We start from the raw sequence: 27,644 nt of genomic DNA on the forward strand, positions 1-27,644 counted from the left end.
TTGCACTTAACGTCAGTAAGACCAAGGAATTGATTGTGGGCTTCAGGAAGGGTTAAGGTGAGGGAACACACACCAGGAGTCAGCAGTGGAAAGGGAGAGCAGTTTCTAGTTCCTGATTGTCAGCATCTCTGAGGCTCTATCCTAGGCCCAACATGTTGATACAATTACCAAGCAGGCACAACAGTGGCTACATTTCATTGGCAGTTTGATGAGACTTGGTATATCACCAAAGATTGAGAGAATTCTAACTGGCCTCCCTCTGGGGCTCCTCCCCCTTCCCCTTCTTCCATGGCCTTCTGTCCTCTCCTTCTCCAGCCCTTTATCTCTTTCACTAATCAACTACCCAGCTCTTTACTTCATTCCTCCTCCTCTCCCAGTCTCACCTATCACCTGCTGCTTTGTACTTCTTCCTCCCCTCCCTCCCTCCCTCCCTCCCAACTTCTTTTCTTGACTCCTCCACTTCCTTTCCAGCCCTGCTGAAGGGCCTCAGCCTGAAATGTCGACTGTTCACTCTTTTCCATACAGGCTGCCTGGCCTGCTGAGTTCCTCCAGCCTTTTTTTGAGTATAGTTTTGAATTTACACGCATCTATAGATTTTCCCGTAGTTCTATCACGGTCAGGTATGGAGGGACCACTGCACAGAATCAGAAAAAGTTGCAAGTTATAAACTCAGCCGGCTCCATCATGGGCATCAGCCTCCCCAGTACTGAGGACACCTTCAAAAGACGGCATCCATCACTAAGGACCCCCACCACCCAGGACGTGCCCTCTTCTCATTGCTACCATCGGGGAATAGGTGCAGGAGCGTGAAGACCTAGACTCAACATTTCAGGAGCAGTTTCTTCCCCTCTGCTAATCAGATTTCCTTGGCGGAAGATGACCTCGTTCTTTCTTTCATTTATGAACTTTTGTGATTAATGTAATTTTTATGTTTTGCATTGTACTGTTGCCGCAAAACAACAAATTTCACGACACAGGTCAGTGGTGATAAACGTGATTCTGCTTTGACCTGAATCTGTTATAGGTCTATGGGTGTACGCTTCAAGGAAAGGGTTCCCAACCTGCGGTTCATGGAGCCCTCGGTTAACGGTCAGAGTCCATGGCATAAAAAAGGTTGGGAACCCCTGTCTGTCTGGAAGGCAAAGTTGGAGGACTGCGTGCAGACCTGGTCACCTAACCACCATTAAATGGCCGGACAAGTTGAGAGGCAGATTCTAGATTCATATGTTCTTACAGATTGGCAAGTTGGTTTATTATTGTCACATGTACAGTGGAAAAACTTGTCTTCCACACTGTTCAGAGAGATCAGATCATTACACAGTGCATCGAGGCAGGACAAGGGAAAACAATAACAGAATGAAGAATAAAGTGTCACAGTTACAGAGAAAGTGCAGTGCAGGCAGACAATAAGTTGTGAGGTCATAATGAGGTAGATTGTGAGGTCAAAGTTCATCTTAATGTACTGGAGAAGCATTCAACAGTCTGCTAACAGTTGGGTAGAAGCTGTCCTTGGGCCTGGTGGGACGTGCTTTCACTGATAACAGTGGGGTAGAAGCTGTCCTTGGGCCTGGTGGGACGTGCTTTCACTGATAACAGTGGGGTAGAAGCTGTCCTTGGGCCTGGTGGGGCGTGCTTTCACTGATAACAGTGGGGTAGAAGCTGTCCTTGGGCCTGGTGGGACGTGCTTTCAGGCTTTTGTATCTTCTGCCCGATGGGAGGGGGAAAAGAGAGAATGTCTGGGGTGGGTGGGGTCTTTGATTCTGCCAGCTGCTTTACCGAGACAGTGGGAAGTGTAGACAGAGTCCGTGGAGGGGAGGCTGGTTTCTGTGACGTGTCCACAACTCTCTGCAGTTTCCCGTGGTCACGGGCAGAGCAGTTGCTGTACCGACCTGTGGTACATCAGGATAGGATGTTTTCTGTGGTGCATCAATACAAATTGGTGAGGGTCGAAGGGGACATGCCAAATTTCTTTAGCCTCCTGAATAAGTCGAGGTGTTGGTGAGTTTCCATGGCTGTGGTGTCGACATGGTTGGACCAGGACAGGCTGTTGGGGATGTTCCCTCCAAGGAACTGGAGCTCTGAACACTTTTAAACCTTTAAATAACAACATTTGAAAAAGTTTTCCATTCTGTATTTCGGTTCCCTCCTCTCTTGCCTATCACCTCCCTCAGGTGCCCCTCCTCCTTCCCTTTCTCCTAAGGTCCACTTTTTTCCCCTATCAGATTCCCCCTTTCAGCCCTTAACCCCTTCCCCCGTCACCTCGCAGCTTCTCACCTCATCCCCATCGTCACCCACTCACCTGGTCTCACCATCGGCTGTCAGCTTGGACTCATTCCCTTCTCCTCACCTTCTTATTTTGCCTTCTTCCTCTTTCCAGTCCTGATGAAGGGTCAAAACATCAACTGTTTATTCATTTCCACAGACGCTGCCTGACCTGCTGAGTTCCTCCAGCATTTGTGTGTGTTGGTCCAGATTTCTAGCATCTGCGGAATCTCTTGTGTTTATGAAGATGGGAGAGGGTTTTGTTTTACAAGTTTTGGTTATTTTCAAAGCAGGAAGGTGGACGATTGATGGTAGTTTTCCAGCTGTCCCTAGAAAGATCTCCAACTCTCTCTGCATCCTGGAGCCCTGTGGTCAATCTCTGCCATCTGTATTTGGCGATGGCCTTCAACCCCCTCCTGCCGAGGAAGCGTAATTAGTTTTCTCGCCTGTACCCAGCTCCATCTGTAGCTGCCTCTTGGTGCCACACGCTCAGGAGTGCTGGCTCATTTCTCATCTGTGGCAGAATGAGGTGTGAATTACCATCTGCCGTAGCCTGCAATATAAACCTCCCAATCTGCTGGTCGGGCCAAGTGGCGAGTCAGCGACTGCCTTCCTGCAGAGAAACCATTCCACACATGAACTGAGGTGCGAATTTCTCAGATTTCATCCACAACTGTCCACCTATTCCTAGATGTGTCATCGTTTCTTTTTCAAATCAGACAGATTAGTATTTGATTTGAAAGGGAAAGAAAATGCTAGAAGAAATTTGAAAAACAAATTATTTAAAAAGTATTTTGCACAGTGCTGTTAAAGCTCAGGGTGCTCTGGAGTTCAGAGTTCAATTCTGCTGTCATTCTGTATGGAGTCTCTGTACATCCTCTCCGTGGAATGTGTGGGTTTTGCCGGGTGCTCTGGTTTCCTCCCCCAGTCCAAAGGCCTACTGGCCAGATTACTTGGCCATTGTAAATCGTCCCGTGATTAGGTTAGGGTTAAATCGGGTTTGTTGGACGTTGCTGGGGTGTTGTACGAAGAGCCGGACGGGTCTAGTCGATCACTAAGTAAATAAATCAGACAAAGTTCCTTCCATTCATAGAGTCATCGAGCCACTCGGCATGGAAAGGCCTTCCGGCCTGACTGCTCTGTGCTGACCAACCTTCCCTGTCCGTCCACCTGCCCAAATGTTAAACGCGCGATTCTGCAAGGCATTCACTTTTGACGACTCTTCATCTCATGATCATAATATTTATTGCTTATTTATTTAATGATTCTTTCTTTCTTTTTGAATTTGGCCAGTTTGTGGTTGAACGGCCACATTGGTGCAGTCATACATTGATTACGTGTTACGGTTATTATTCTATTATAGGTTTATTGTGAATGCCTGCATGAAAATGAATCTCAGGGTTGTATATGGGTGACATGTATGAACTTTGATAATAAATTTACTTTGAACTTTGATAGGAGAGGAGAGTGGGCATTGGGAGAGAGGGAAGGAAGAGGGGCACCAGGGGGAGGTGAGGGGCAGTTGAGGAAAAGGGTTGAGTGGGAACTGGATTGGGGAATGGGATAAGAAGGAAGGGAGAGTGGGGGGTGAACTTGGTGCTTTACCCAGTCTTCACATTGCCCACTCCTAATGCCCACCCCAATGCTGTTTGCTGCCCAGAGCATAGGAGAATGGGGGAAGATTTGATAGAGGTATACAGATTTATGAGGGGTATATAGATAGGGTGAATGCAAGCAGGACTTTCCACTGAGATTGGGTGCAATTAGATTTAGAGCTATGGGTTAGGGGTGAAAGTTTAAATACTTAGGGGAACCTAAGTGGGAATTTCTTCACTCAGAGGGTGAAGGAATGAGAGAGTGAGAGTGTGGAACAAGCTGCCAGTGGAAGTGGCGGATGTGGGTTTGATTTCAACATTTAAGAGAAGATTGGTCAAGTACACTGGATGGGAGGGGTATATAGGGCGATGGTCCAGCTGCAGGTCATTGGTACTAGACAGGCTGAAGGGCTTGTTTCTGTGTTGCAGCTTTCTATGATTCTATGGCTGTACGACTGTGTGTGTGGGTGTGGGTGTATCTGTGTCTGTGGGTGTGGGTGTATCTGTCTCTGTGTGTGTGTGTGTGTGTGTGTACAGATGTGTGTGTGGGTGTATCTGTCTGTGGGTGTGTGTGTGTGTGTGGGTGTATCTGTCTGTGGGTGTGTGTGTGTGTGTGGGTGTATCTGTCTGTGGGTGTGTGTGTGTGTACAGATGTGTGTGTGTGTATCTGTCTGTGGGTGTGTGTGTGTGTGTGTGGGTGTATCTGTGTCTGTGGGTGTGGGTGTATCTGTCTGTGTGTGTGTGTGTGTGTGTGTACAGATGTGTGTGTGGGTGTATCTGTGTGTGTGTGTGTACAGATGTGTGTGTGTGTGTGTATCTGTCTGTGTGTGTGTGTGTGTACAGATGTGTGTGTGGGTGTATCTGTCTGTGTGTGTGTGTGTGTGTGTACAGATGTGTGTGTGTGTGTGTATCTGTCTGTGGGGGTGTGTGTGTGTGTGTGTATCTGTCTGTGGGTGTGTGTGTGTCTGTGGGTGTATCTGTGTGTGTGTGTGTGTGTGCGTGATGGATGAGTGTGAAATACTGATCTCTCCCTCCCCTCTCTCCTAGATCAGCATCTTCATGACTCACCTGTCCAACTATGGCAACGACCGGCTGGGCCTCTACACCTTCAAGAACCTGATCAGCTTTGTGCAGTGCTGGACTAACCTGAAGCTGCAGACTCTCCCTCCGGTTCAGCTGGCCGAGCGGTACTTCCAGCTCTTCCCCGAGGAGCAAGACCCCTTCTGGCAGGTGAGAGCTCACTGCCCTGAGATCAGGCGAGGGAGGGAGGGAGGGAGAGAGAGAGAGAGAGAGAGAGGGAGAGAGACAGAAAGAGAGAGGAAGGAAGAAAAGAAAGAAAGAGAAAGAGCAAAAAAGAAGCTATCTCTATTCATCACATGTACATTGAAACACAAAGTGAAATGCATCATTTGTGTCAACAAACAACACAGTCAGAGGATGTGTTGGGGGCAGCCCGCAAGTGTCACCACACTTCCAACGCCAACAGAGCACGTCCCCAACTCACCAACCTTAACCCACTGGTCTTTGGATGTGGGATGATACCAGAGCACCAAGAAGGAATATCCATAATAGATTCAGTACTGGCGTTCTACCCCCATCGGAGAGGTGTTCATCAGCAGAGGAGCTGGGAGAGCCGACTGTCGGACTGTGTTGCTGCCCGCTACAGAGGGGCATCGGACTCAGTGTGCAGTCTAGCAGCAAGTGATCGCAAGGCCCTGTTGGACGTTGGTAATGCAGAGCACTGCAAGTCCAGTTCACTAGTTTACTAGTGGGACCAACTCCAGAGGAGCTGCGTGGTCTTGTTTATAGCGCAGGCTTGGCTTCATGCCAGGGTGACGCCTGTTGCAACCGCCCTGGAGAGGTGGCGGAGGAGTTGGTGTGGCACGATGCCCATGCTGGTGTCGGTGCTGCCCTCCAGTGCTGGCTCGGTAGAAAACAAGCTGGACGCAGATTTTGTGGGTGTGTTCTTGCCAACAACATTCATGGACTCAGGGACTTGGACTGTATTTGTTTCTGTGTGATTGTATTTTACAGCTGTCTTGTATACGCTTTGTGTTGTTTATGACTGTTGGTACTGTGTTTTGCACCTCGGCCTGGGAGGAACGCTGTTTCGTTTGGCTGTATTCATGTGTAACACACACAAACTGCTGGAGGAACTCAGCAGACCAGGCAGCGTCTATGGAAAGCAGTACAGTTGACGTTTCGAGCTGAGACCCTTCAGCTATTCCTCCAGCATTGAGTGTGTGTGTTGCTGTGCTTTTCCAGCATCTGCAGAATCTCTTGTGTTTTCATGTATGGTTGAATGTCAATTAAACTTGAATTTGAAATTCACACAGTCACTGGAGAATATACAAACTCCTCTCAGTCCGTGCCTCTTGTGTCACACCCTATGGTTGCACTGTGGAGGGAGTGAATGGATTTTATTTCCACAGACAGACTATTGATTGTGTGCATTTATTTTTGTGCCTCACAACACCATAAACTAAACTACTTTACCTCACATCTCTGAAACGACTTCATTGCCCAACATGTTTTTGTAGGAACCTCCCTCCCCCACATTCCTATCTGCATCCTTCTTTCCACAGCTACACAAACCCCTCTCTCTCCCCACTCTCTTTGTAACTTCTTCCATCCTCTGTACCCTCCCTTTGTAAATTCCCGATCCTTCACTCCCCAATACCTCTGGAGCATTCTCTAACCCTCCAGCATGTAGTGTGTGCTGTTCTGGATTTCCAGCATCTCTCGCGTTTATCGTGCGTCTCCACTGTGAAGTCTCTTTGAGGTTTTCCTCCCCTGTACAAGATTAAGTTGAAATTCAAAGTAAATTTATTCTCATCCTCAGTAAATCCAAGAACCATAATAAAATCAATGAAAGGTCGTACTAACAGGCGAACATCCAGTGTGCAAAAGACAACAAACTGTGAAGATATAAAAGGAAAGAAAAAAACAATAATAATAATCATAATAAATAAATAAGCAATAAATAGAGAGAACATGCGATGAAGAGTCCTTGAAAGCGAGTCCATGGGTTGTGGGAACAGTTCCGCGATGGAGTGAGTGGAGTTGTCCTCTCTGGTTTAAAGGCCTGATGAATGAGGGGTAATAACTGTTCCTGTGAATCCTGAGGCTCCTGTACCTTTCTCCTGATGGCAGCAGCAAGAAGAGAGCATGTTCTGTGTGGTGGGGCCCCTGACGATGGATGCTGCTTTCGTGCGATAATGCCGGAGAGTGGTGAATCTGTGGAATTCATTATCACAGATGTCTGTGGAGGCCAAGCCACTGGGTATGCATAAGGCAGAGGTTGATAGGTTCATATTTAGTCAGGGTAACAAAGGCTACGGGGAGAAGGCAGAAGAGTGAGGTTGAGAGGGATAATAAATCAGCCATGATAGAATGGCAGAGCAGATTCGTTGGACTGAATGGCCCAACTCTGTGTCTATGGTCTTTTGACAAGTTTGAGTTAACATAGTTAAATTGGAATAAATTACATATAAATTTCACAATAAAATAATGATATACCCGGTGTTTGTAGGGAATTACACTGGCATTCTTTCTGCTCTCTGCTGTGTTCCCTGGCCACTGTGCTTCCTCTCCCCTCTCTCCTCTGTTGACCCAGTGCACAGGACAGGATTCACATCACTGTTTGCCTTCTCCTGAGAGACAGAGTAGCTGACAGGACGTCTTTTCGAGCCCAGAGGATTCCCTGGTTGCCGTTGAGCCTCGGATGGGGAGCTGATATCACCCTACAGCCACTAGGCTCCTGAACCGGTGTGGATAACTTCACTCACACCACCAGGTTCAGGAACAGTTATTACACAACCATCAGGCTCCTGAACCGGTGTGGATAACTTCGCTCGCTTCAACACTGAATGATTCCACCAATGCACTAATTTTCAAGGACCTGCTACTCATTTTCACAGCATTATTTACCCATTTAGCATTTATTACATCCTTTCTGTATTTGCACAGTTTGTCTTTTGCACATTGGTTGTTTGACAGTGTGTGTAGTTTTTCATTGATTCTGTTGTACTTCATTGTTCTACTGTGAATGCCTGCAGGAAAGTGAATCTCAGGGTGTATCTGGTGGCAGATATAAGTTCAAGGTCATATTTATTATCATCTGACCTTACATAAATGTATCCTGGTTGCATCAAATCCCGTTATGGAAGCACCAATGCCCTTGAACAGAAAATCCTACAGAAAGTAGTGGATACGGCCCAGTCCATCACGGGTAAAGCCCTCCCCACCACTGAGCACATCTACGCAGAGCACTGGATCCATCATCAGGGACCCCCACCACCCGGGCCACGCTCTCTTCTCACTGCTGCCATCCATCGTCAGGGACCCCCACCACCCGGGCCACGCTCTCTGCTCACTGCTGCCATCCACCGTCAGGGACCCCCACCACCCGGGCCACGCTCTCTTCTCACTGCTGACATCCATCGTCAGGGACCCCCACCACCCGGGCCACGCTCTCTTCTCACTGCTGCCATCCACCGTCAGGGACCCCCACCACCCGGGCCACACTCTCTTCTCACTGCTGTCATCCACCGTCAGGGACCCCCACTACCCGGGCCACACTCTCTTCTCACTGCTGTCATCCACCGTCAGGGACCCCCACTACCCGGGCCACACTCTCTTCTCACTGCTGTCATCCACCGTCAGGGACCCCCACCACCCGGGCCACGCTCTCTTCTCACTGCTGTCATCCACCGTCAGGGACCCCCACCACCCAGGCCACACTCTCTTCTCGCTGCTGACATCCACCGTCAGGGACCCCCACCACCCAGGCCACGCTCTCTTCTCACTGCTGCCATCAGTAAGAAGGTACAGGAGCCTCAGGACCCTCACCACCAGGTTCAGGAACAGTTATCATCCCTCACCCATCAGACTCCTGAACCAGAGGGGATTACTTCACTCGCCCCATCACTAAACTGTTCCAACATGCCATCGTGGATAGGGATGACAACATTCTGGTGTAATGTCTATTGTCTATTTGTAGTGCAGTAATTGTGTTTGCCACTGTTTTGTATATATTGTATAGCACCGATATTTGTAATAAAGGATTTTGTAATTAGCAAAAAACTATCGACTCACTTTCAAGGGCTCTTCATCTCATGATTTTGATATTTATTGTTTACTATTATTATTATTTGGACAGTTTCTTGTCTCCTGCACACTGGTGTTTGTCTGTCCTGTTGGGGTCTTTCACTGATTCTGTTGTGTTTCCTGAATTTATTGTGAATGCCTGCAAGAAAAAGAATCTCCGGATTGTATATGATGACATACAGTGTATGTACTTGGATAATAAATTTATTTTCTCTACATACAACCAAAGAAAACAACGTTCCTCCAAACCACAGTGCACCCACAAAACATACACCACACACAGTACTAAAACAAAATATTACCACAAATAAGTTAATAAAACATAATTCAAAATGCACGGGAAATGCAGAGTCCAGGTGGACAGTAAACAGCTCGCTGTCCTAGTGACGAGACCTCAGTGGTGTCAGGGTATTCACTCGTCTCACAGCCCGAGGGAAGAAGCTGTTACCCAGTCTGGCAATCCTAGCCCTGATGCTCCTGTACCTCCTTCCTGATGGTCGTGGGTCAGGGAGATTGTGGGACGAGTGGTGGAAATGAGACCTCAGTGGTGACCGGGTATTCACTCGTCTCACAGCCCGAGGGAAGAAGCTGTTACCCAGCCTGGCAATCCTAGTCCTGATGCTGGTGTCCCTCCCGCCTGATGGTCGTGGGACGGGTGGTAGGGATCAGGCCCTTTGTCTGCAAGGCTCACCTTGCAGTTTCCGTACCGCACAGTTTAAACTTTGAATATACACCCGGCTCTTGTATCCGTTCTGTTTCAGGATCCTTGTGAAGATAAAAGGCACAAGGACATCTGGTCCAAAGAAAAAACATGCGACAGACTTCCGAAACTTCTAATTATTGGGCCTCAGAAGTCTGGTAAGTGTGCATGCACAGGCTGGGACTGTTCAAGTATAAATCTGATGGGTCCAGCTTCTGTATAAAGCGTCAAAATCGAGTTTCTTGTTATCTGGTGGGGATGAGTTGGAAAATGTTCCTCGCTCTGATTGAAGTACTTAGTGCTTTCTGGGCATTGATAGCTGTGCCACTTGAGTTCTGCCTACTGAATCGAGTCATCGAACACTACAGCATAAAACCAGGCACTTCAGCCCATCTAGTCTGTGCTGAACTATTAATCTGCCTCGTCCCATCGACCATATCCCTCCATACTCCTCCCATCCAAACGTCTCTTAACCAGTGCAGTCAAACTCACATCCACCACTTCCACTGGCAGCTCGTTCCACACTCTCACCACCTTCTGAGGGAAGAAGATCCCCCTCAGGTTCCTCTTAAACGTTTCACCTTTCACCCTTAACCCATGACCTCGGTGGAAAAGCCTGTGTGCATTTACCCTATGTCTATCCCTCATAGTTTATCATACCTCTATCAAATCTCCCCTCAGTCTTCTGTGTTCTTAGGAATAAAGTCCTAACCTGCTCAGACTTTCCCAATCACTCATTTCCTCAAGTCCTGGCAACATCCTTGTGAATTCTTGTGAGGAAGCAGATTGCTGATTATATCTTAAACCTGCATTCAGCAATGTCTTTAATCATTAGTGTGGACAGCCACTTTAGATGGGACCCAGGGCGGGAATGGCCAGAGGACGTCCAGTTAAGGTGATTGGAGGGAAGTGGCGGGGGGATGTCAGAGGTAGGTTTTTCACACGGAGTGGTAGAAGTGTAAATCGCCCTGCCAGGGGTGGTGGTAGAGGCGGATACGTTAGGGACATTTAAGAGGCTCTTGGATAGGCACATGGATGATAGAAAAATGGAGGGTTTTGTGGGAGGGAAGGGTTAGATTGATTTTGGTGTAGGTTAAAGTGTCAGCACAGCACTGTGAGTCGAAGGGCTTGTACTGTTCTGTGTCCAATATTACCAAAGACTTTAGTATGGAAAGAATTAAATCTCTCCTTGCTCTTGCAGGACTTTTTAAGGTGATTGTAGGAAAGTGTGGGGCGATGTCAGAGGCAGGTATTTTACACAGAGAGTGGTGAGTACGTGGACTGTCCTGCCAGGAATGGTGGGAGAGGCAGATACGTTAGGAACATTTAGGAGGCTCTTAGATAGATAGATGGATGACAGAAGAATTTATCTTGGAGTAGATTTAAATAGGTTAACACGAGAAAATCTGTAGATGCTGGAAATTCAAAAAACAGCACACACAAAATGCTGGTGGAACACAGCAGGCTAGGCAGCATCTATAGGGAGAAGCACTGTAGGACGAAAGGTCTCGTTCTGAAATGTCAACAGCGCTTCTCCCTATTGATGCTGCCTAGCCTGCTGTGTTCTACCAGCATTTTGTGTGTGTTTATATAGGTTAGTAGGTTTAGAATGGGAGAGGAACCCAGAGGAAACCCCCCCCCCCCCAGTTACAAGCTTAATGTACAGATTCCTCACAGCCAGCAGTGGGAATTGAACCCCCATCGCCGATCACTGTTAGATGAGGTAGACAAAATTATCAGGGGTATAGATAGGGTAAGTGCAAGCAGACTTCTTCCACTTAAGTTGGGTGGGACTACAACCAGAGGTCATGGCTTAAGGGTGAAAGGTGAAAAGATAAAGGAGAATATGAGGGGAAACTTCTTCACTCAGAGGGTCGAGAGTGTGTGAAACGAGCTGCATGTGGTCCATGTGAGCTCGATTTCAACGTTTAAGAGAAGTTTGGATAGGGACATGGATAGGAGGGATATAGAGGGCTATGGTCCCGGTGCAGTTCAATGGGAGTAGGCATAGAGTAGATGGGCCAAAGGGCCTGTTTCTATGACTCAAGTGATGATGGAATTGGTTTATAAAGGTCGGTACGATTATTTTATTTAGAGATACAGCATGGAACAGGCCCTTCTCACCTTTCAAGTTGCACCACCCAGCAACCCCTGGTCTAACCCTCGCAAAATCACAGGACAATTTACAATGACCAGTTAACCTACTTTGGAGTGTGAGAGCACTCGGAGGAAACCCACACGGTCACAGGAGGAGTGTGCAAACTTGTTACAGAGGACACCAGAAATGAGCTGCAAGCTCCAACGTTTGGAGTTGCGGAGCAGAAAGAGCATCGTTACCAGGTACTCTTATGTACAGTCATCAGTATTGAGCTGTACGGTCTGTGTTCAACTAGTTACTGAGGAAGGCTCCTTTAATAAAAGGCTGTTTTCTCTCGGTCCCTGGTCATTAGGGTCTTCATCTCCACAGCTGCCTTGGCTGGGTGACTTGAGTAGCATACCGTCAGCTGGGACAGCTGCTAACATCTGGATCTGCCCCACCCTTAGGCGTCTTGGGTGTTTTAACAAATGTCCGATGGGCCTCCAAAGCTCTGTGCTCCTCCCTTTCCCTGCTGTTGACAGAATTCTGGCGAGGATACGTGGAGAAAATGATGTCTTCCACTGCCTTGCTGTTGGGTGTTGGTGCAATAGGACCTCACTGTGGCCACTGTGATGCACGCCAAGTGACATTAGCCCTTTAACACAAATCCATAAGTCAATTCATTGAAGATTTCTCTTCAACACTAATTATTCTTGCTGGGGCTTAGTTGCAATTAAAGTGGGCACCACAGTGGTGTAGTGGTTAGCACAACTCTATTACAGCTCCGGGACTCTCAGGAAAGAGTTCGATCCTGGTGTCCTCCATCAGTGTGTTCTCCCCGTGACCACGTGGGTTTCCTCCACAGTTCAAAGATGTACAGGTTGACAGGTTAAATGGTCATTGTAAACTGTCCTGTCATTAGGTTTGGGGGGTTAAATAGGTGGGTTGCTGGGCAGTTTGCATTGTTAGGCTGGAAGGGCCTGTTCTGTGCTGTATCTCTAATTAACAATGAAATATCATGGTGGAAGATGCCTGCCAGGTTCAGTGGTTCCATTTAATATCGGAGAATGTACGCACTATACAGCCTGAGATTCTTACTCTTCACAGATATCCTCGAAACAAAAAACCTCAAAGAATGAATGACAGAAAAAAGACGAAAGAACCCCAAAGCTCCCTGCCCCCACACGCACATGTATCATAAAGCATCCCTCCCCCTCCCACCAAATTATTTGAGCATAAAGCATCAGCATTCACACCACCCACCATGCCTGCAACAGCATTAGTGACAATAAATCCTTCATTGCAACGACTTACTCAGGTCCGTGAGCAAATTCAGTAAGGATTTCCCTTCGACAGTAATTACTCTTCTTGTTGGGGCTGGCAGAAACTAAACTGCACATCCTTCGCCTGGGATTCTCTGTGCAAAACCAGGAAATCTCAGGACGCAGCTGCACCCACGTTTGACTCAGAGTGGAAATGGCTGATACGAGGGGGGCATGATTATACACTGATTGAAGGGAAATGTAGGGGGGTGTCAGAAAGAGGTTTCTTTACACAGAGAGTGGCAGGTGTGTGGAACACCCTGCCGGGCGGGGGGGGGGGGGGAGAAGCAGATACAATAGGGAGACTTAAAAGATTGTTAGATATGCTCATGGATGATAGAAAAATGGTGGGATATGTAGGAGGTTTAGATTGGTCTTGGAGTAGTTTAAATGGGCAGCACAATATTATGGGCCGAAGGGCCTGTACTGTGCTGTAGCGTTCTATGTATTTTGTGGAGATACAGCAGGCTAACTGGCCTTTCCCACACTGTCCTATAACACCCATGTGATCAATAAACTTACTAACCGTACGTCTTTGGAATGAGGGAAGAAGCTGAAGCGTCCTGAGGAAACCCGCACGGTCACAGGGAGGACGGACGGGAGGGATTTGAACCCAGGTTGCTGATTCATTACCCTAACCACTATGCTACTGTGCCATCATTGTTCCAACGTGCTTGTATCATTTGATTACCAAGTGTCACTGTGCTTCTAGTGCCAGCACAGCAAGCCCACAGCCTACTAACTGGACTTTGGACTGCGGAAGGAAACCGGAGCACCCGGAGGAAACCCACACGATCAAGGGGAGAACATACAAACTCCTTACAGACAGCAGAAAGAATTGAACCCAGGTTGCTAGCACTGTTACAGTGTTATGCTAACCATTACGCCACTGTGCACCCACATCATTCTAAATTTACTTCCTGCCCATTAAGCCCCTGACGTTTCGGGCAGCATTGGCGGTCCTCCAGCTCCGTCTGTCCTTGGCCATCTTCTCTATTGTGCCCCAGGTGTGGTTCAGGGTCCTCATTTCTGCCTCTGTGGTATGGTGTGAATTTGCCTTTGTTTCCTCGGCCCTTCAGGGTCTGATGAAGTCCTGGCTTGATAATAGAGCTGGCCTCTCTTGTCATCACATGTCCAATCCATCGCCAGCATTTCCTCATGAGGATTGACCTCCTGTGACACTGAAGGAGTAGGGTGTGGTTGGAGGTCTTTCATGGCCAGAAAATACAGAGCACATTGGGGAGTAGAATGAAGAGCTCCTGGTGGAGAATAACGACAGCTTGGCAAGGTCACCCTGTGTCATATGCCAGCATTGTGAGCCGTACAAGGTGTGGACAGAACAAATGGGGAGTTGTAACCTGAGGCTGTACCCAGTTCTGTACAGTTTAGATACAGTTTTATTTGATTACTTTTCATTTGGAGATAAAGATTAATGATGAGCTTTATTTGTCACGTGTACATAGAAACACATGGTGAAATGCACCGTTGGCGTCAACGACCAACACAATCCAAGGATGTGCTGGGACAGCTCACAAGTGGCAACGTAGCACGCGCACGACCACTCTCCCTAACGCGTACAACTTCAGACAGTGGGAGGAGGCTGGAGCACCCGGAGGAAACCCACACGGTCACGTGGAGAATGTACAAACTCCTTACAGACGGCAGTGGGAATTGGACCCGGGTCACTGGCGCGGTAAAGTGCTGTGCTAACTGCTACGTTACTGCGCCACTTTATTTATAAAATCAGTTCGGTGTGGAACGGCCGTCCATGTCAGGATTGAAGAAGAAAGAGGGGTCACATTTGGTCAAACACCAAATACACTGACACGAGCACTAGAAAGTCTGCAAATGCTGGAAATCCAAGCAATACACAAATTGCTGGAAGAACTCAGCAGGTCAGGCAACTTCTATGGAAAAAAGTACTGTTGATGTTTCAGGCCAAGACCCTTCATCAGGACTGAAATGAAAGTGGGGAAGTCAGACTAAGAATGTGAGGGAGGGGAGGAAGAAGTACAAGATCGTAGGTGATGGGTGAGTCCTGGAGTGGGGAGGAGTGAAGTAAAGAGCTGGGAAGCTGATAGGTGAAAGAGATAAAGGGCTGGAGAAGGGGAATCTGATAGGAGAGGGGAGAGATAGAAAGGGAAGGAGGAGGAGCACCAGAGGGAGGTGAGGAGATGAGATGAGAGAGGGAGATTGGTGAAGGGGGGTGCAATTACAGGAAGTTAGAGAAATCAATGTTCATGCCATCAGGTTGGAGGCTACCCAGATAGAATATAAGGTGTTGTTCCTCCAACCTGAGTGTGGCCTCATTGTGACAGTAGAGGAGACCATGGACTGACATTTCAGAATGGGAAGTAATCAAACAAAGTAATTTTGCAAACATGTCGGTGTCAGTCATTTGGATTGTGTTACCCAGATGAAGTAACTGGGAAGTTAATCGTGAAGTCGTTTTATTTCAGTGTGTACAACATCATCAGCTGAAGGGCCGGTACTCTGCTGGACTTTCCTATCTTGTAGCATCATGAACAAAGCGAATGAGCTTAGAGCATGGATCAGTACTTGGAGCTATGATGTGGAGGCCATTACGGAGAACTGGGTGGCTCAGGGGCAGGAATGGTTACTTCAAGTGCTGGGTTTTAGATGTTTCAGAAAGGACAGGGAGGGAGGCAAAAGAGGTGGGGGCATGGCACTGCTGATCAGAGATAGTGTCACGGCTGCAGAAAAGGAGGAAGTCATGGAGGGATTGTCTACTGAGTCTCTGTGGGTGGAAGTCAGAAACAGGGAAGATCAATAACTCTACTGGGTGTTTTTTATAAACCACCCAATAGTAACAAGGAAATGGAGAAGCAGATAGGGAGACAGATTCTGGAAAGGTTTAATAATAACAGGGTTGTCGTGTTGGGAGATTTTAATTTCCCCAATATTGATTAGCATCTCCCTAGAGCGAGGTGTTTAGATGGGGTGGAGTTTGTTAGGTGTGTTCAAGAAGGTTTCCTGACTCAGCATGTAGATAATCCTACAAGAGGAGAAACTGTACTTGATCTGGTATTGGGAAATGAACCTGGTCAGGTGTCAGGTCTCTCAATGGGAAAGCATTTTGGAGATAGTGATCACAATTCTATTTCCTGTACAATAGCATTGGAGAGGGATAGGAACAGAGAAGTTAGAAAAGCGTTGAATTGGAGTGAAGGGAAACATGAAACAATAAGGGAAGCATAAATTGGGAACAGATGTTCTCAGGGAAATGTATGGCAGAAATGTGGCAAATGTTCAGGGGGTGTTTGCATGGAGTTCTGCATAGTTATGTTCCAATGAGACATGGAAAGGATGGTAGGGTACAGGAACCATGGTGTACAAAGGCTGTTGTAAATCTAGTCAAGAAGAAAAGCTTATGAAAGGTTCAAAAAAACTAGATAATGATAGAGATCTGGAAGATTATAAGGCTAACAGGAAGGAGCTTAAGAAGGGAATTAGGAGAGCCAGAAGGGGCCATGAGAAGGCCTTGGTAGACAGGATTAAGAAAAACCCCAAGGCATTCTACAAGAATGTGAAGAGCAAGAAGATAAGACGTGAGAGAGTAGGACCAATCAAGTGTGACAGTGGGAAAGTGTGTACGGAACCGGAGGAGATAGCAGAGGTACTTAATGAATACTTTGCTCCAGTATTTACCAGGGGAAATGAGCTTGGCAATTGTAGGAGTGACTTACAGCAGACTGAAAAGCTTGAGCATGTAGATATTAAGAAAGAGGATGTGCTGGAGCTTTTGGAAAGCATCAAGTTGGATAAGTTGCTAGGACTGGATGAGATGTACCCCGGGCTACTGTGGGAGGCGAGGGAGGAGATTGCTGAGCCTCTGGCGATGATCTTTATATCATCAATGGGGACGGGAGAGGTTCCGGAGGATTGGAAGGTTGAAGATGTTGTTCCCTTATTCAAGAAAGGGAATAGAGATAGCCCAGGAAATTATAGACCAGTGAGTCTTACTTCTTTAGTTGGTATATTGATGGAAAAGATCCTGAGAGGCAGGATTTATGAATATTTGGAGAGGCATAATATGATTAGGAATAGTCAGCATGACTTTGTCAAGGGCAGCTTGTGTCTTCCAAGCCTGATTGAATTTTTTGAGGATGTGACTAAACACATTGATGAAGGAAGAGCAGTAGATGTAGTGCATATGGATTTCAGCAAGGCATTTGATAAGGTACCCCATGCAAGGCTTATTGAGAAAGTAAGCAGGCATGGGATCCAAGGGGATCTTGCTTTGTGGATCTAGAATTGGCTTGTCCACAGAAGGCAAAGAGTGGTTGTAGACGGGTCATATTCTGTATGGAGGTTGGTGACCAGTGGCGTGCTTCAGGGATCTGTTCTGGAACCCCTTCTCTTCATGATTTTTGTAAATGACCTTGATGGGGAAGTGGAGGGATGGGTTAGTAATGTGGATAGTGTGGAGGGCTGTCAGAGGTTACAGCGGGACATTGATAGGATGCAAAACTGGGCTGAGAAGTGGCAGATGGCACTCAGCCCAGATAAGTGTGAGCTGGTTTATTTTGGAAGGCCAAATATGATGGCAGAATATAGTATTAATGGTGAGACTCTTGGTAGTGTGGAGGATCACCTGGTTTAACCTGCCTGTCAAAGCGGTGTACCGTGATGTGGCCATTGTCACACACAAACCGCTGCTTGGAGTCACCTGTGTGAGGCGAGTGTCTGCTGGGAACCAAAGGTGAGTGGACTGTCCTAGACTGGACAAGGTAAGCCCCATAACCAGAGGTGAGACCCCTCCCTGGACACCCCACACCTCTCAGGTACGCTAGAGAGATTTAAAAGACTCTTAGATCGGCTCATGGATGAAAGGAAGTGGATGGTCATGGACTGTGTAGGAGGAAAGGGTTCCATTGATGGTGGTGTAGGTTAAAAGGACAGCACAACATTATGGGCTGAAGGGCCTGTACTGTTGTATGTTCTACATTCTAATTCCTTTCCCCACTCCAAGATGCAGCTCGGCCCTCTGAGTTTCTCCAGCTGGGATTCCTGTCTGTGTCAGTAGCTCTGAGAGGAATGGATGGGAAGGGCGGTGTTCTGGTTTTCAAAGCCGCCAGCTTAAGTAGTTGCTGACTTAGGTGAGATTGAACTGAAGAACTTTTCCTCCACAGGTACCACGGCCCTCTACCTTTTCCTGTCAATGCACCCGGACGTCATCAGTAACAGTCCAAACCCAGACACCTTTGAGGAGCTGCAGTTTTTCAACGGCCCGAACTATCACAAGGGCATTGACTGGTAAGGCAGCAAAAGAGACATCAGACGAATATTCCACAGGCCCCACCCATATGCAGCACAGACACATCGTCTGAGCCACCAGTTACGGCCTGGTGTGTAAACACCAAATCCCAAGAATGGAAAACCTATGAAGATTGGCAGATACACCCAGCCCATCACGGGTAAAGCCCTCCCCACAAGTAGCGTCCATCATCGGGGACCTCCACCACCCAGGCCATGCTCTCTTCTCACTGCTCCCATCAGGGACCCCCACCATCCAGGCCATTCTCTGCTGCCATCAGGAATGTGGTACCAGAGCCTCAGGGTTCACACCACCAGTTTAGGAACAGTTATTACCCCTCAACCACCAGGGTCTTAAAGCAGAGTGGACAACTTCACTCACCACTATTCTGAGAACTGATCAGTGGAATTCTGGGCTTTGGCCCTCTCTTCCCCCCCATTCCTGATGAAGGGTCTCAGCCCGAAATGTTGGCTGCTCTTTTCTCACGGATGCTGCCTGACCTGCTGAGTTCTTCCAGTGTCATGTACATATTCTTTGATCCACAGCATCTGCAGTTGTATTTGTGTGTACAGTCCGAGGATGTGCTGGGGGCAGCCCGCAATTCCCACACTTCCGGCACCAACATCATGTTCGCAACCTTCTGACCCCAACTGGAATGTGGAAGGAAACCGAGGTACCCGGAGGAATTCCACGTGGTCACGGGTAGAATGTACAAACTCCGTACAAACAGTGGCAGAACTGACTCCAGGTCACTGTGCTGTAAAGCGCAACGCTAACCATTATGTCAGCATGCCACCAAAGTACGTGTGTTTCTCTATACTACCTTGAGATTCATTTCTTGCAGGTCCTTACAGGGAACAATAGAGATACAATAGAATTTACAAAAAGCCATAAGTTTAAAGTTCGAAGTTCAAACTATATTTATTATCAAATTATGTAGACTGTATACAACCTTGAGCTTCATCTCTGCACAGGCAGCCACAAAACCAGGAAACACATTAGAACCTATCGAGAAAAAACCATCAATTACCCAAAGTGCAGGAAAAAAAACAAATCGTACAAACAATAAAAGTAAGCAAATAACATTCAGAACTAAAAAGTTAGTCTGCAGCCATGAAGGCAGTTCATCACAGCAGCTGACCCGGGAGCCTATCAGTCGCAGGCTACAAACACGAGTAAACCTTGTGAACAGCAAGCTGAACCCCCTCCTCCGGAGCCGACACACTGACTGACCATCTCCCTCCTCTGGCCCCGACACACTGACCATCGTTGAACAAACCGAACAGTGACCCGTCTCCCTCCTCCAGCCCCGACACACTGACCAAATCCCTCCTCCGGCCCCGACACACTGACCATCGTTGAACAAACCGAACAGTGACCCGTCTCCCTCAGTTTGTTCCTCACTCTCAGGCCTGGATCCTGAGCTCAACACTGCCTTGCCTCCAACTGACTCACCTTGGACCTACCGCTTCAAATCATCTCCAAGTCCGCTCCAAAAATGGCCAAGTGCTTGCTTGCTCCCCACTCTTGGGCCCAGGCCGGGAGATGCCATGCCACACCATCCTGCACCTGGACTTCAGTCCTCAGCACAAAAATGCCATGTCATAAGGTGGTTCAAAAACTCAGCTCTGAAAGGGGCGTGACAGACTACTGATTGCCGTGATCACTTACCAGAAACAGTGAGAGTAATAAAGTAGTTAGTAGTTTTATTTGCTGCCAGACAAGGTCAGACAAATAAACTGACAGGCAAATAAAATTAATATAGAGAAAATGAGTTGTAAAGGATCCTTGAATCTGAGTCTGTAGGTTGTGGAATCAGATCAGAGTTGAGGTGAGTGAAATTATCCCCACTGGTTTAGGAGCCTGATGGTTGAGGTGTGATAACCTGGTAATGTGGGATCTAAAGCTCCTGTACCTCCTGCTGATGGCAGCAGTGTCAAGAGAGAATGAATTGTGTGCTGGGGATTCTTGATGACGCAAAACAGTGGGGTAGAAGCTGTCCTTGGGCCTGGTGGGACGTGCTTTCACTGATAACAGTGGGGTAGAAGCTGTCCTTGGGCCTGGTGGGATGTGTTTTCACTGATAACAGTGGGGTAGAAGCTGTCCTTGGGCCTGGTGGGACGTGCTTTCACTGATAACAGTGGGGTAGAAGCTGTCCTTGGGCCTGGTGGGACGTGCTTTCACTGATAACAGTGGGGTAGAAGCTGTCCTTGGGTCTGGTGGGACGTGCTTTCACTGATAACAGTGGGGTAGAAGCTGTCCTTGGGCCTGGTGGGACGTGCTTTCACTGATAACAGTGGGGTAGAAGCTGTCCTTGGGCCTGGTGGGACGTGCTTTCACTGATAACACTGGGGTAGAAGCTGTCCTTGGGCCTGGTGGGACGTGCTTTCACTGATAACAATGGGGTAGAAGCTGTCCTTGGGCCTGGTGGGATGTGCTTTCACTGATAACAGTGGGGTAGAAGCTGTCCTTGGGCCTGGTGGGACGTGCTTTCACTGATAACAGTGGGGTAGAAGCTGTCCTTGGGCCTGGTGGGACGTGCTTTCACTGATAACAGTGGGGTAGAATCTGTCCTTGGGCCTGGTGGGACGTGCTTTCACTGATAACAGTGGGGTAGAAGCTGTCCTTGGGCCTGGTGGGACGTGCTTTCACTGATAACAGTGGGATAGAAGCTGTCCTTGGGCCTGGTGGGACATGCTTTCACTGATAACAGTGGGGTAGAAGCTGTCCTTGGGCCTGGTGGGACGTGCTTTCACTGATAACAGTGGGGTAGAATCTGTCCTTGGGCCTGGTGGGACGTGCTTTCACTGATAACAGTGGGGTAGAAGCTGTCCTTGGGCCTGGTGGACGTGCTTTCACTGATAACAGTGGGGTAGAAGCTGTCCTTGGGCCTGGTGGGACATGCTTTCACTGATAACAGTGGGGTAGAAGCTGTCCTTGGGCCTGGTGGGACGTGCTTTCACTGATAACAGTGGGGTAGAAGCTGTCCTTGGACCTGGTGGGATGTGCTTTCACTGATAACAGTGGGGTAGAAGCTGTCCTTGGGCCTGGTGGGATGTGCTCTCACTGATAACAGTGGGGTAGAAGCTGTCCTTGGGCCTGGTGGGACGTGCTCTCACTGATAACAGTGGGGTAGAATCTGTCCTTGGGCCTGGTGGGACGTGCTTTCACTGATAACAGTGGGGTAGAAGCTGTCCTTGGGCCTGGTGGGACGTGTTTTCACTGATAACAGTGGGGTAGAAGCTGTCCTTGGGCCTGGTGGGATGTGCTTTCACTGATAACAGTGGGGTAGAAGCTGTCCTTGGGCCTGGTGGGACGTGCTTTGACTGATAACAGTGAGGTAGAAGCTGTCCTTGGGCCTGGTGGGACGTGCTTTCACTGATAACAGTGGGGTAGAAGCTTTGGTTCTGCCGGCTGCTTTACTGAGACGTGGAGGGGAGGTTGGTTTCTGTGATGTACTGAACTGTGTCCACAACACTCTGTTGGGCTAAAGGACCTCTGTCGATGTTGTTTTGTTCTGGGGCTCTGCTGTTACCTTCCTGAAGCGTCGCAGCATGAGGAAGAAGACCCAACAGAGAGATGTAACTGCAGTGATCCCATTACTCCCACTCCCAGCATGTCTGACCTCTACCTTCCACCCTGTGGCAGGTACATGGAATATTTCCCAATCCCCTCCAACACCAGCTCGGACTTTTTTTTCGAGAAGAGCGCCAACTACTTTGACTCGGAGGTCACTCCAAGGCGGGCAGCAGCTCTGCTGCCCAGAGCTAAAGTCATCAGCATCTTGATCAGCCCTGCAGACCGAGCCTACTCCTGGTACCAGGTATGTCCGCCTCAATTCTACTCCTGTGCCTCCAATCCCATGTCCCTCCTCCTGTGTTTCCCACCCCGCATCTCCCCTCCCGCGTCTCCCCTCCTGCGACTCCCCTCCTGCGTCTCCTGTCCTGTGTTCCCCCTCCTGTGTTTCCCACCCCACATCTCCAGTCCAGTCTCCCCTCCTGTGTCTCCTGTCCTGTGTTCCTCCTCCTATGTTTCCCACCCCGCATCTCCCCTCCCGCGTCTCCCCTCCTGCGTCTCCTGTCCTGTGTTTCCCACCCCGCATCTCCAGTCCAGTCTCCCCTCCCGCGTCTCCCCTCCTGCGTCTCCTGTCCTATGTTCCCCCTCCTGTGTTTCCCACCCCACATCTCCAGTCCAGTCTCCCCTCCTGCGTCTCCTGTCCTGTGTTCCTCCTCCTGTGTTTCCCACCCCGCATCTCCCCTCCCGCGTCTCCCCTCCTGCGTCTCCTGTCCTGTGTTTCCCACCCCGCATCTCCAGTCCAGTCTCCCCTCCCGCGTCTCCCCTCCTGTGTCTCCTGTCCTGTGTTCCCCCTCCTGTGTTTCCCACCCTGCATCTCCAGTCCAGTCTCCCCTTCCACGTCTCCCCTCCTGCGTCTCCCGTCCTGTGTTCCCCCTCCTGTGTTTCCCACCCCGCATCTCCAGTCCAGTCTCCCCTCCCGTGACTCCCCTCCTGCGTCTCCCGTCCTGTGTTCCCCCTCCTGTGTTTCCCACCCCGCATCTCCAGTCCAGTCTCCCCTCCCGCGTCTCCCCTCCTGCGTCTCCCGTCCTGTGTTCCCCCTCCTGTGTTTCCCACCCCGCATCTCCAGTCCAGTCTCCCCTCCCGCGTCTCCCATCCTGTGTTCCCCCTCCTGTGTTTCCCACCCCGCATCTCCAGTCCAGTCTCCCCTCCCGCGTCTCCCCTCCTGCGTCTTCCGTCTTGTGTTTCCCACCCCGCATCTCCAGTCCAGTCTCCCCTCCCGCGTCTCCCCTCCTGCGTCTCCTGTCCTATGTTCCCCCTCCTGCTGCTCTCAAAAACCAGAAGGACTGGAGGATGGGGTGTGCCCTAACATTACCGTGTGGCAGTGTTGGTCGTTCAGCTGTGCAGTGAAGGGTTTAGAGGAGAAATGGAATTGGGTTATTCTTGCCACACGTGAATATCAATGTGACATTTCACAATGTTGTTATCGTCAAATGAATGAATGAAAAATTAAATAAAAATGAAGTGAGCACATACTGAGATGCAATGAAAAGTTATCTTGCATGCTGTTCATACAGATCAGATCGTTACACAGTGCATTGAGGTAGAACAAGGGAAAACAATAACAGCAGAATAAAGTGTCACAGTTACAGAGAAAGTGCAGTGCAGTCAAACAATAGGTTGCAAGATCATAAAACATGGAGCATTACCGCACTGCACAGGCCCTTCAGCCCACCTTTAACCATCTCCATGATCAATCTAACCTTTCCATAACACATAACCCTCCATTTTTCTTTCATCCATAACCCAAAACCCTCCATTTTCCCCTGAAAGGTTCCTAATGTATCTGCCTCTACCACCACACCTGGTAGTGTGTTCCACGCACTCATCACCATCCGCACGATAAAAAACAGCCTCTGATATCACCCCCATACCATCTTCCGATCACCTTAAAGCAATGCTCCCCACCTCGTACTAGTCATTTCCACCTGGGAAAAGCCTGGCTGTCCACTCTATCTATGCCTCTTATCATCTTGTACACCTCCTCTCATCCTCCTCCACTCCAAGGAGAAAAGCCCTCGCTTGCTCAACCAGTCCTCATAAGACATGCTCTCTAATCCAGGCAGCATTCACTAGTTTGGATGGGGTACGTTGGTTATCAGCGCCCCAGTGGGCCGAAGAGCTGGTTCTGTCCTGCATGACGAGGTGAGAACCATTCAGCCTCGTAAGGTTAACTGTGAAGGGAACGGAGGGATGCGGGTGATACCCAGGATGAGGACGGTTAGTAAAATGGAGCCCAACTTCGTGGGCTGAATGGCCTGTCCCGTACTGTACCGTTCCGTGTGATTTATTGTTGAGAAGCCTCACTGTCGCTGGAAGTTGGGGCTCAGGGAACGTACTGGGTGGAGGCGATACTAAAGATGAAGATGAGTTTTATTTGTCACGGGTACACTGAAACACACAGTGAGATGCGCTGTTTGTTTCAATGACCAGCACAGTCCAAGGATGTGCTGGGGGCAGCCTGCAAGTGTCACCAACATAGCAGGCCCACAACTTACTAGCCCAACCCGTACATCTTTGGAGTGTGGGAGGAAACAGGAGTACCCGGAGGAAACCCGAACGGTCACTGGGAGAACGTACAAACTCCTTATAGGCAACGGTGAGAACCAGACGCCAAAGACTATGCTACTGTACCACACAAAATGCGGCCCTCCCACTATCCAAGATCACCCTCTGCTTCAATGCCTCTTGCAAGTCACTAGTGGTGTAAAGTGTTATGCTAACCATGACTCTACTGTACCACCTTGGTGTCGGTCAAGGGTTCCCCTTAATGTCCATGGTGCATTAGACCCTGAGACGTCGGAGCAGAATGAGGCCGTTCTGCTCCGCCATTCCATCCTGGTTGATTTAATATCCCTCTCAATCCCCCTCTCCTGCATTCTCCCCACAATGACTAATCAAGAACTTATGAACCTCTTTAAATATACCCAGTGACTCTCCTGCAAAGCCCTTTATGGCAATGAATTCCACAGATTCACCACCCTCCAGCTAAAAGAAATTCCTCCTCATCTCTGTTGTAAATAGACGTCCCTCTAGTCTGAGGCTGTCCTTGTATTGAAGCTGTGTCTTCTGGTCCTAGACTCCCCCACCCCACACCCCCCCCATTGAAAACATCCTCTCCACATCCACTCTTATCGAGGCCTTTCTCTACTTGATAGGTTTCAATGAAATTCCTCTCCCCCCCACCGCTTCTTCTAAGCTCCACCGCGTGCAGGTTTATCAGCTTTGGAAGAACTCTAGCATGCCTCTCTCAGCTGGGTCAGGTGCCCCTCACTGTACGTGTTGTGTAACTGGTATCTGTCTTCCTGCTAGCACCAGCGAGCCCACAATGACCCGGTGGCCCTGAGGTACAGTTTCCACGAGGTAATCACTGCTGGAGCAGACGCAATGCCCAAGCTGAGAGCTCTCCAGAACCGATGCCTGATCCCGGGGCGATATGCAACCCACATCGAGCGCTGGCTTCTGTATTACCATACCAACCAGGCAAGTCCAGAATCAGGCTTATTATCGCTGACACACACAGTGGCCGCTTTATCAGTGACACCCGCCACCTGCTTATTAATCTAATCAGCCAATCATGTGGCAGCAACTCGGTGTATAAAAGCATGCGGACATGGTCAAGAGGTTCAGTTATTGTTCAGACCAAATATCAGAATAGGGAAGAAATGTGATCTAAGTGACTTTGACTGTGGAATGATCACTGGTGCCAGACAGGGTGGTTTGAGTATCTCAGAAACTGCTGATCTCATGGGATGCTTGTGACCAACAGTCTCTGGTGTTTACAGAGAATGGGGTGAAAAACACCCAGGGAGTGGCAGTTCTGTGGGTGGAAACACCTTGTTAATGAGAGGTCGGAGGAGAACGGCCAGTCTGGATCAAGCTGACAGGAAAGTGACAGTAACTCAAACAATCTCGCGTTACAACTGTGATGTGCAGAAGAGCTTCTCTGAATGCACAACACATCAAACCTTCAAGTGGAGGGGCTACAGCAGTAACTGGAGAATTCCCATCCACTGCCATCACACTCATAGTTCCCTTATCCTGCACTACTCACTTCTACCTCCTACTCAATATCTACAAACTGGGTATTGGGGACTGTCTGGGTAGGCCTATTGTCTCTGCCTGCTCCTGCCCTAATGAACGTGTCCTCATACCCTGACTCCATTCTATCCCCTTAGTTCAGCCCCTTCCCACCGTCCTTGGTCTCCATATTAATTTTCATTTCTCGAGACCTGACTGCCCCATTGTCACATGGATGTTCAGAGTCTCTCAACACTTCAACCTCAAAACTCTCCACTTCTTTCTTAACATAAGCTTCCTCTAATTCCCCTGCACCGCCACCCCACTCTGTCTGCCAGAACTGGTCTTCGTACTCATCAATTTTTGCATCAACTCTTCCAACCTTCTCCAAACTTAGAGTAGCCATGGGCTGCATGGGCCCTAATTGTGGCTGCCTTTTTGTTGGTTCATGTTGCAAGCCTTCCCCGGTGGTGCTCCCCACTTTCTGTCTGCTACGTTGACAGCTGCATTGGTGCTGCTTCGTGCACCCATGCTGAGCTCATTGATTTCATCAACTTCGCCTCTAAATTCTGCACTGCCCTTAAGTTCATTTGGTCCATTTCTGACACCTCCCTCCCTTTTCTCAAACATCTGTCTCCATCTCTGGAGACAAACTGTCAACTGAGATCTTTTATAAACCTGCTGATTCCCACGGTGGCTCCTCTTCCCACCTTAAACAAACAAGAAAATCTGCAGGTGCTGGAAATCCAGAGGAACACACACACAATGCTGGAGGGACTCAGCAGCATCTATAGGAAAGAGTACAGTCGACGTTTCGGGCCGCAACCCTTCAGCAGGACTGGAGAAAAAAAACTAAGGAGTGGATTTAAAAGGTGGGGGAGAGAAACACAAGGTGACAGGTGAAACCTGAAGGGGAAGGGATGAAGTAAGAGCTGGGAAGTTGATTGGTGAAAGAGACAGTAGGCCATGGAAGAAAGAAAAGGAGGGAGGAGCACCAGAGGGAGGCAATGGATGGGCAAAGAGATAAGGTGAGAAAGGGAAAAGGGGATGGGAAATGGTGAAGGGGGCATGGCAGGGCAGGGCAATACCAGAAGTTTGAGAAATCAATGTTCGTGCCATCAGGTTGGAGGCTACCCAAACAGAATATAAGGTGGTGTTCCTCCAACCTAGTGGTCGCCAACTCGTCGATTGCGATCGACTGGTCAATCTTTGAGACCTTCCCAGTACATCCCGAAAATAAACGGAAAACAAATACTGTTGAGAGATTGTTTCCGGATTGTGGGGTTTTAGTTCCGTTCTTTCTGCCCAGTGCACATGCATGAGGCTCCCCCGCACTACACAGTGTACTTCAGTGGTCCCCAACCACCGGGCCGCGGGGAAACGATATGAGTCATCTGCACCCTTCCTCATTCCCTGTCGAAATTAAACACACACGAGGTCATCAGTCACCTAAACGCAGTGATACCCTCGTGCGGCCGGCGAGAAGGGCCGTTGCTACCGGCCTGGAGCGCGGACAGACGGACGCCGTCTCTGAACCTGTTTAGCACACCGAATGTTCATGGGGAACCCGGTGCTAAAATATTCGCAGACGACCTAATTCAGCCTCAGGGTTTTGTAAGTAGCAGAGCAGCTACCCCGCTGCGATCTACTGAAACAAACTTTTGTTGGCCAATAGATCCTACGGGGGGGTGGGGGGGGCAGGTGCACA

General features: G+C 48.9%; 1 protein-coding gene across 7 annotated transcripts in view; it reads left to right on the top strand.

Annotated features, from left to right (window-relative positions):
• Positions 1–27,644, top strand: part of ndst1b (N-deacetylase/N-sulfotransferase (heparan glucosaminyl) 1b) — a 216,851-nt gene that overhangs the window by 175,975 nt on the left and 13,232 nt on the right. For 4 of the 7 annotated variants that reach the window (XM_059990674.1, XM_059990676.1, XM_059990675.1 and 1 more), the window contains 6 exons: positions 4,905–5,087; positions 9,728–9,824; positions 18,219–18,342; positions 18,889–19,143; positions 21,992–22,166; positions 25,229–25,399. In XM_059990674.1, the coding sequence (XP_059846657.1) occupies positions 4,905–5,087; positions 9,728–9,824; positions 18,219–18,342; positions 18,889–19,143; positions 21,992–22,166; positions 25,229–25,399 (1,005 nt within the window). Of the gene's footprint in view, positions 1–4,904; positions 5,088–9,727; positions 9,825–14,528; positions 14,759–18,218; positions 18,343–18,888; positions 19,144–21,991; positions 22,167–25,228; positions 25,400–27,644 lie in introns of those variants that run through there. The other 3 variants (XM_059990680.1, XM_059990678.1, XM_059990679.1) reach the window with 3 other exon arrangements.

This window comes from Hypanus sabinus, chromosome 15 (assembly GCF_030144855.1).
Source record: "Hypanus sabinus isolate sHypSab1 chromosome 15, sHypSab1.hap1, whole genome shotgun sequence".
Lineage (NCBI taxonomy): Eukaryota > Metazoa > Chordata > Chondrichthyes > Myliobatiformes > Dasyatidae > Hypanus > Hypanus sabinus.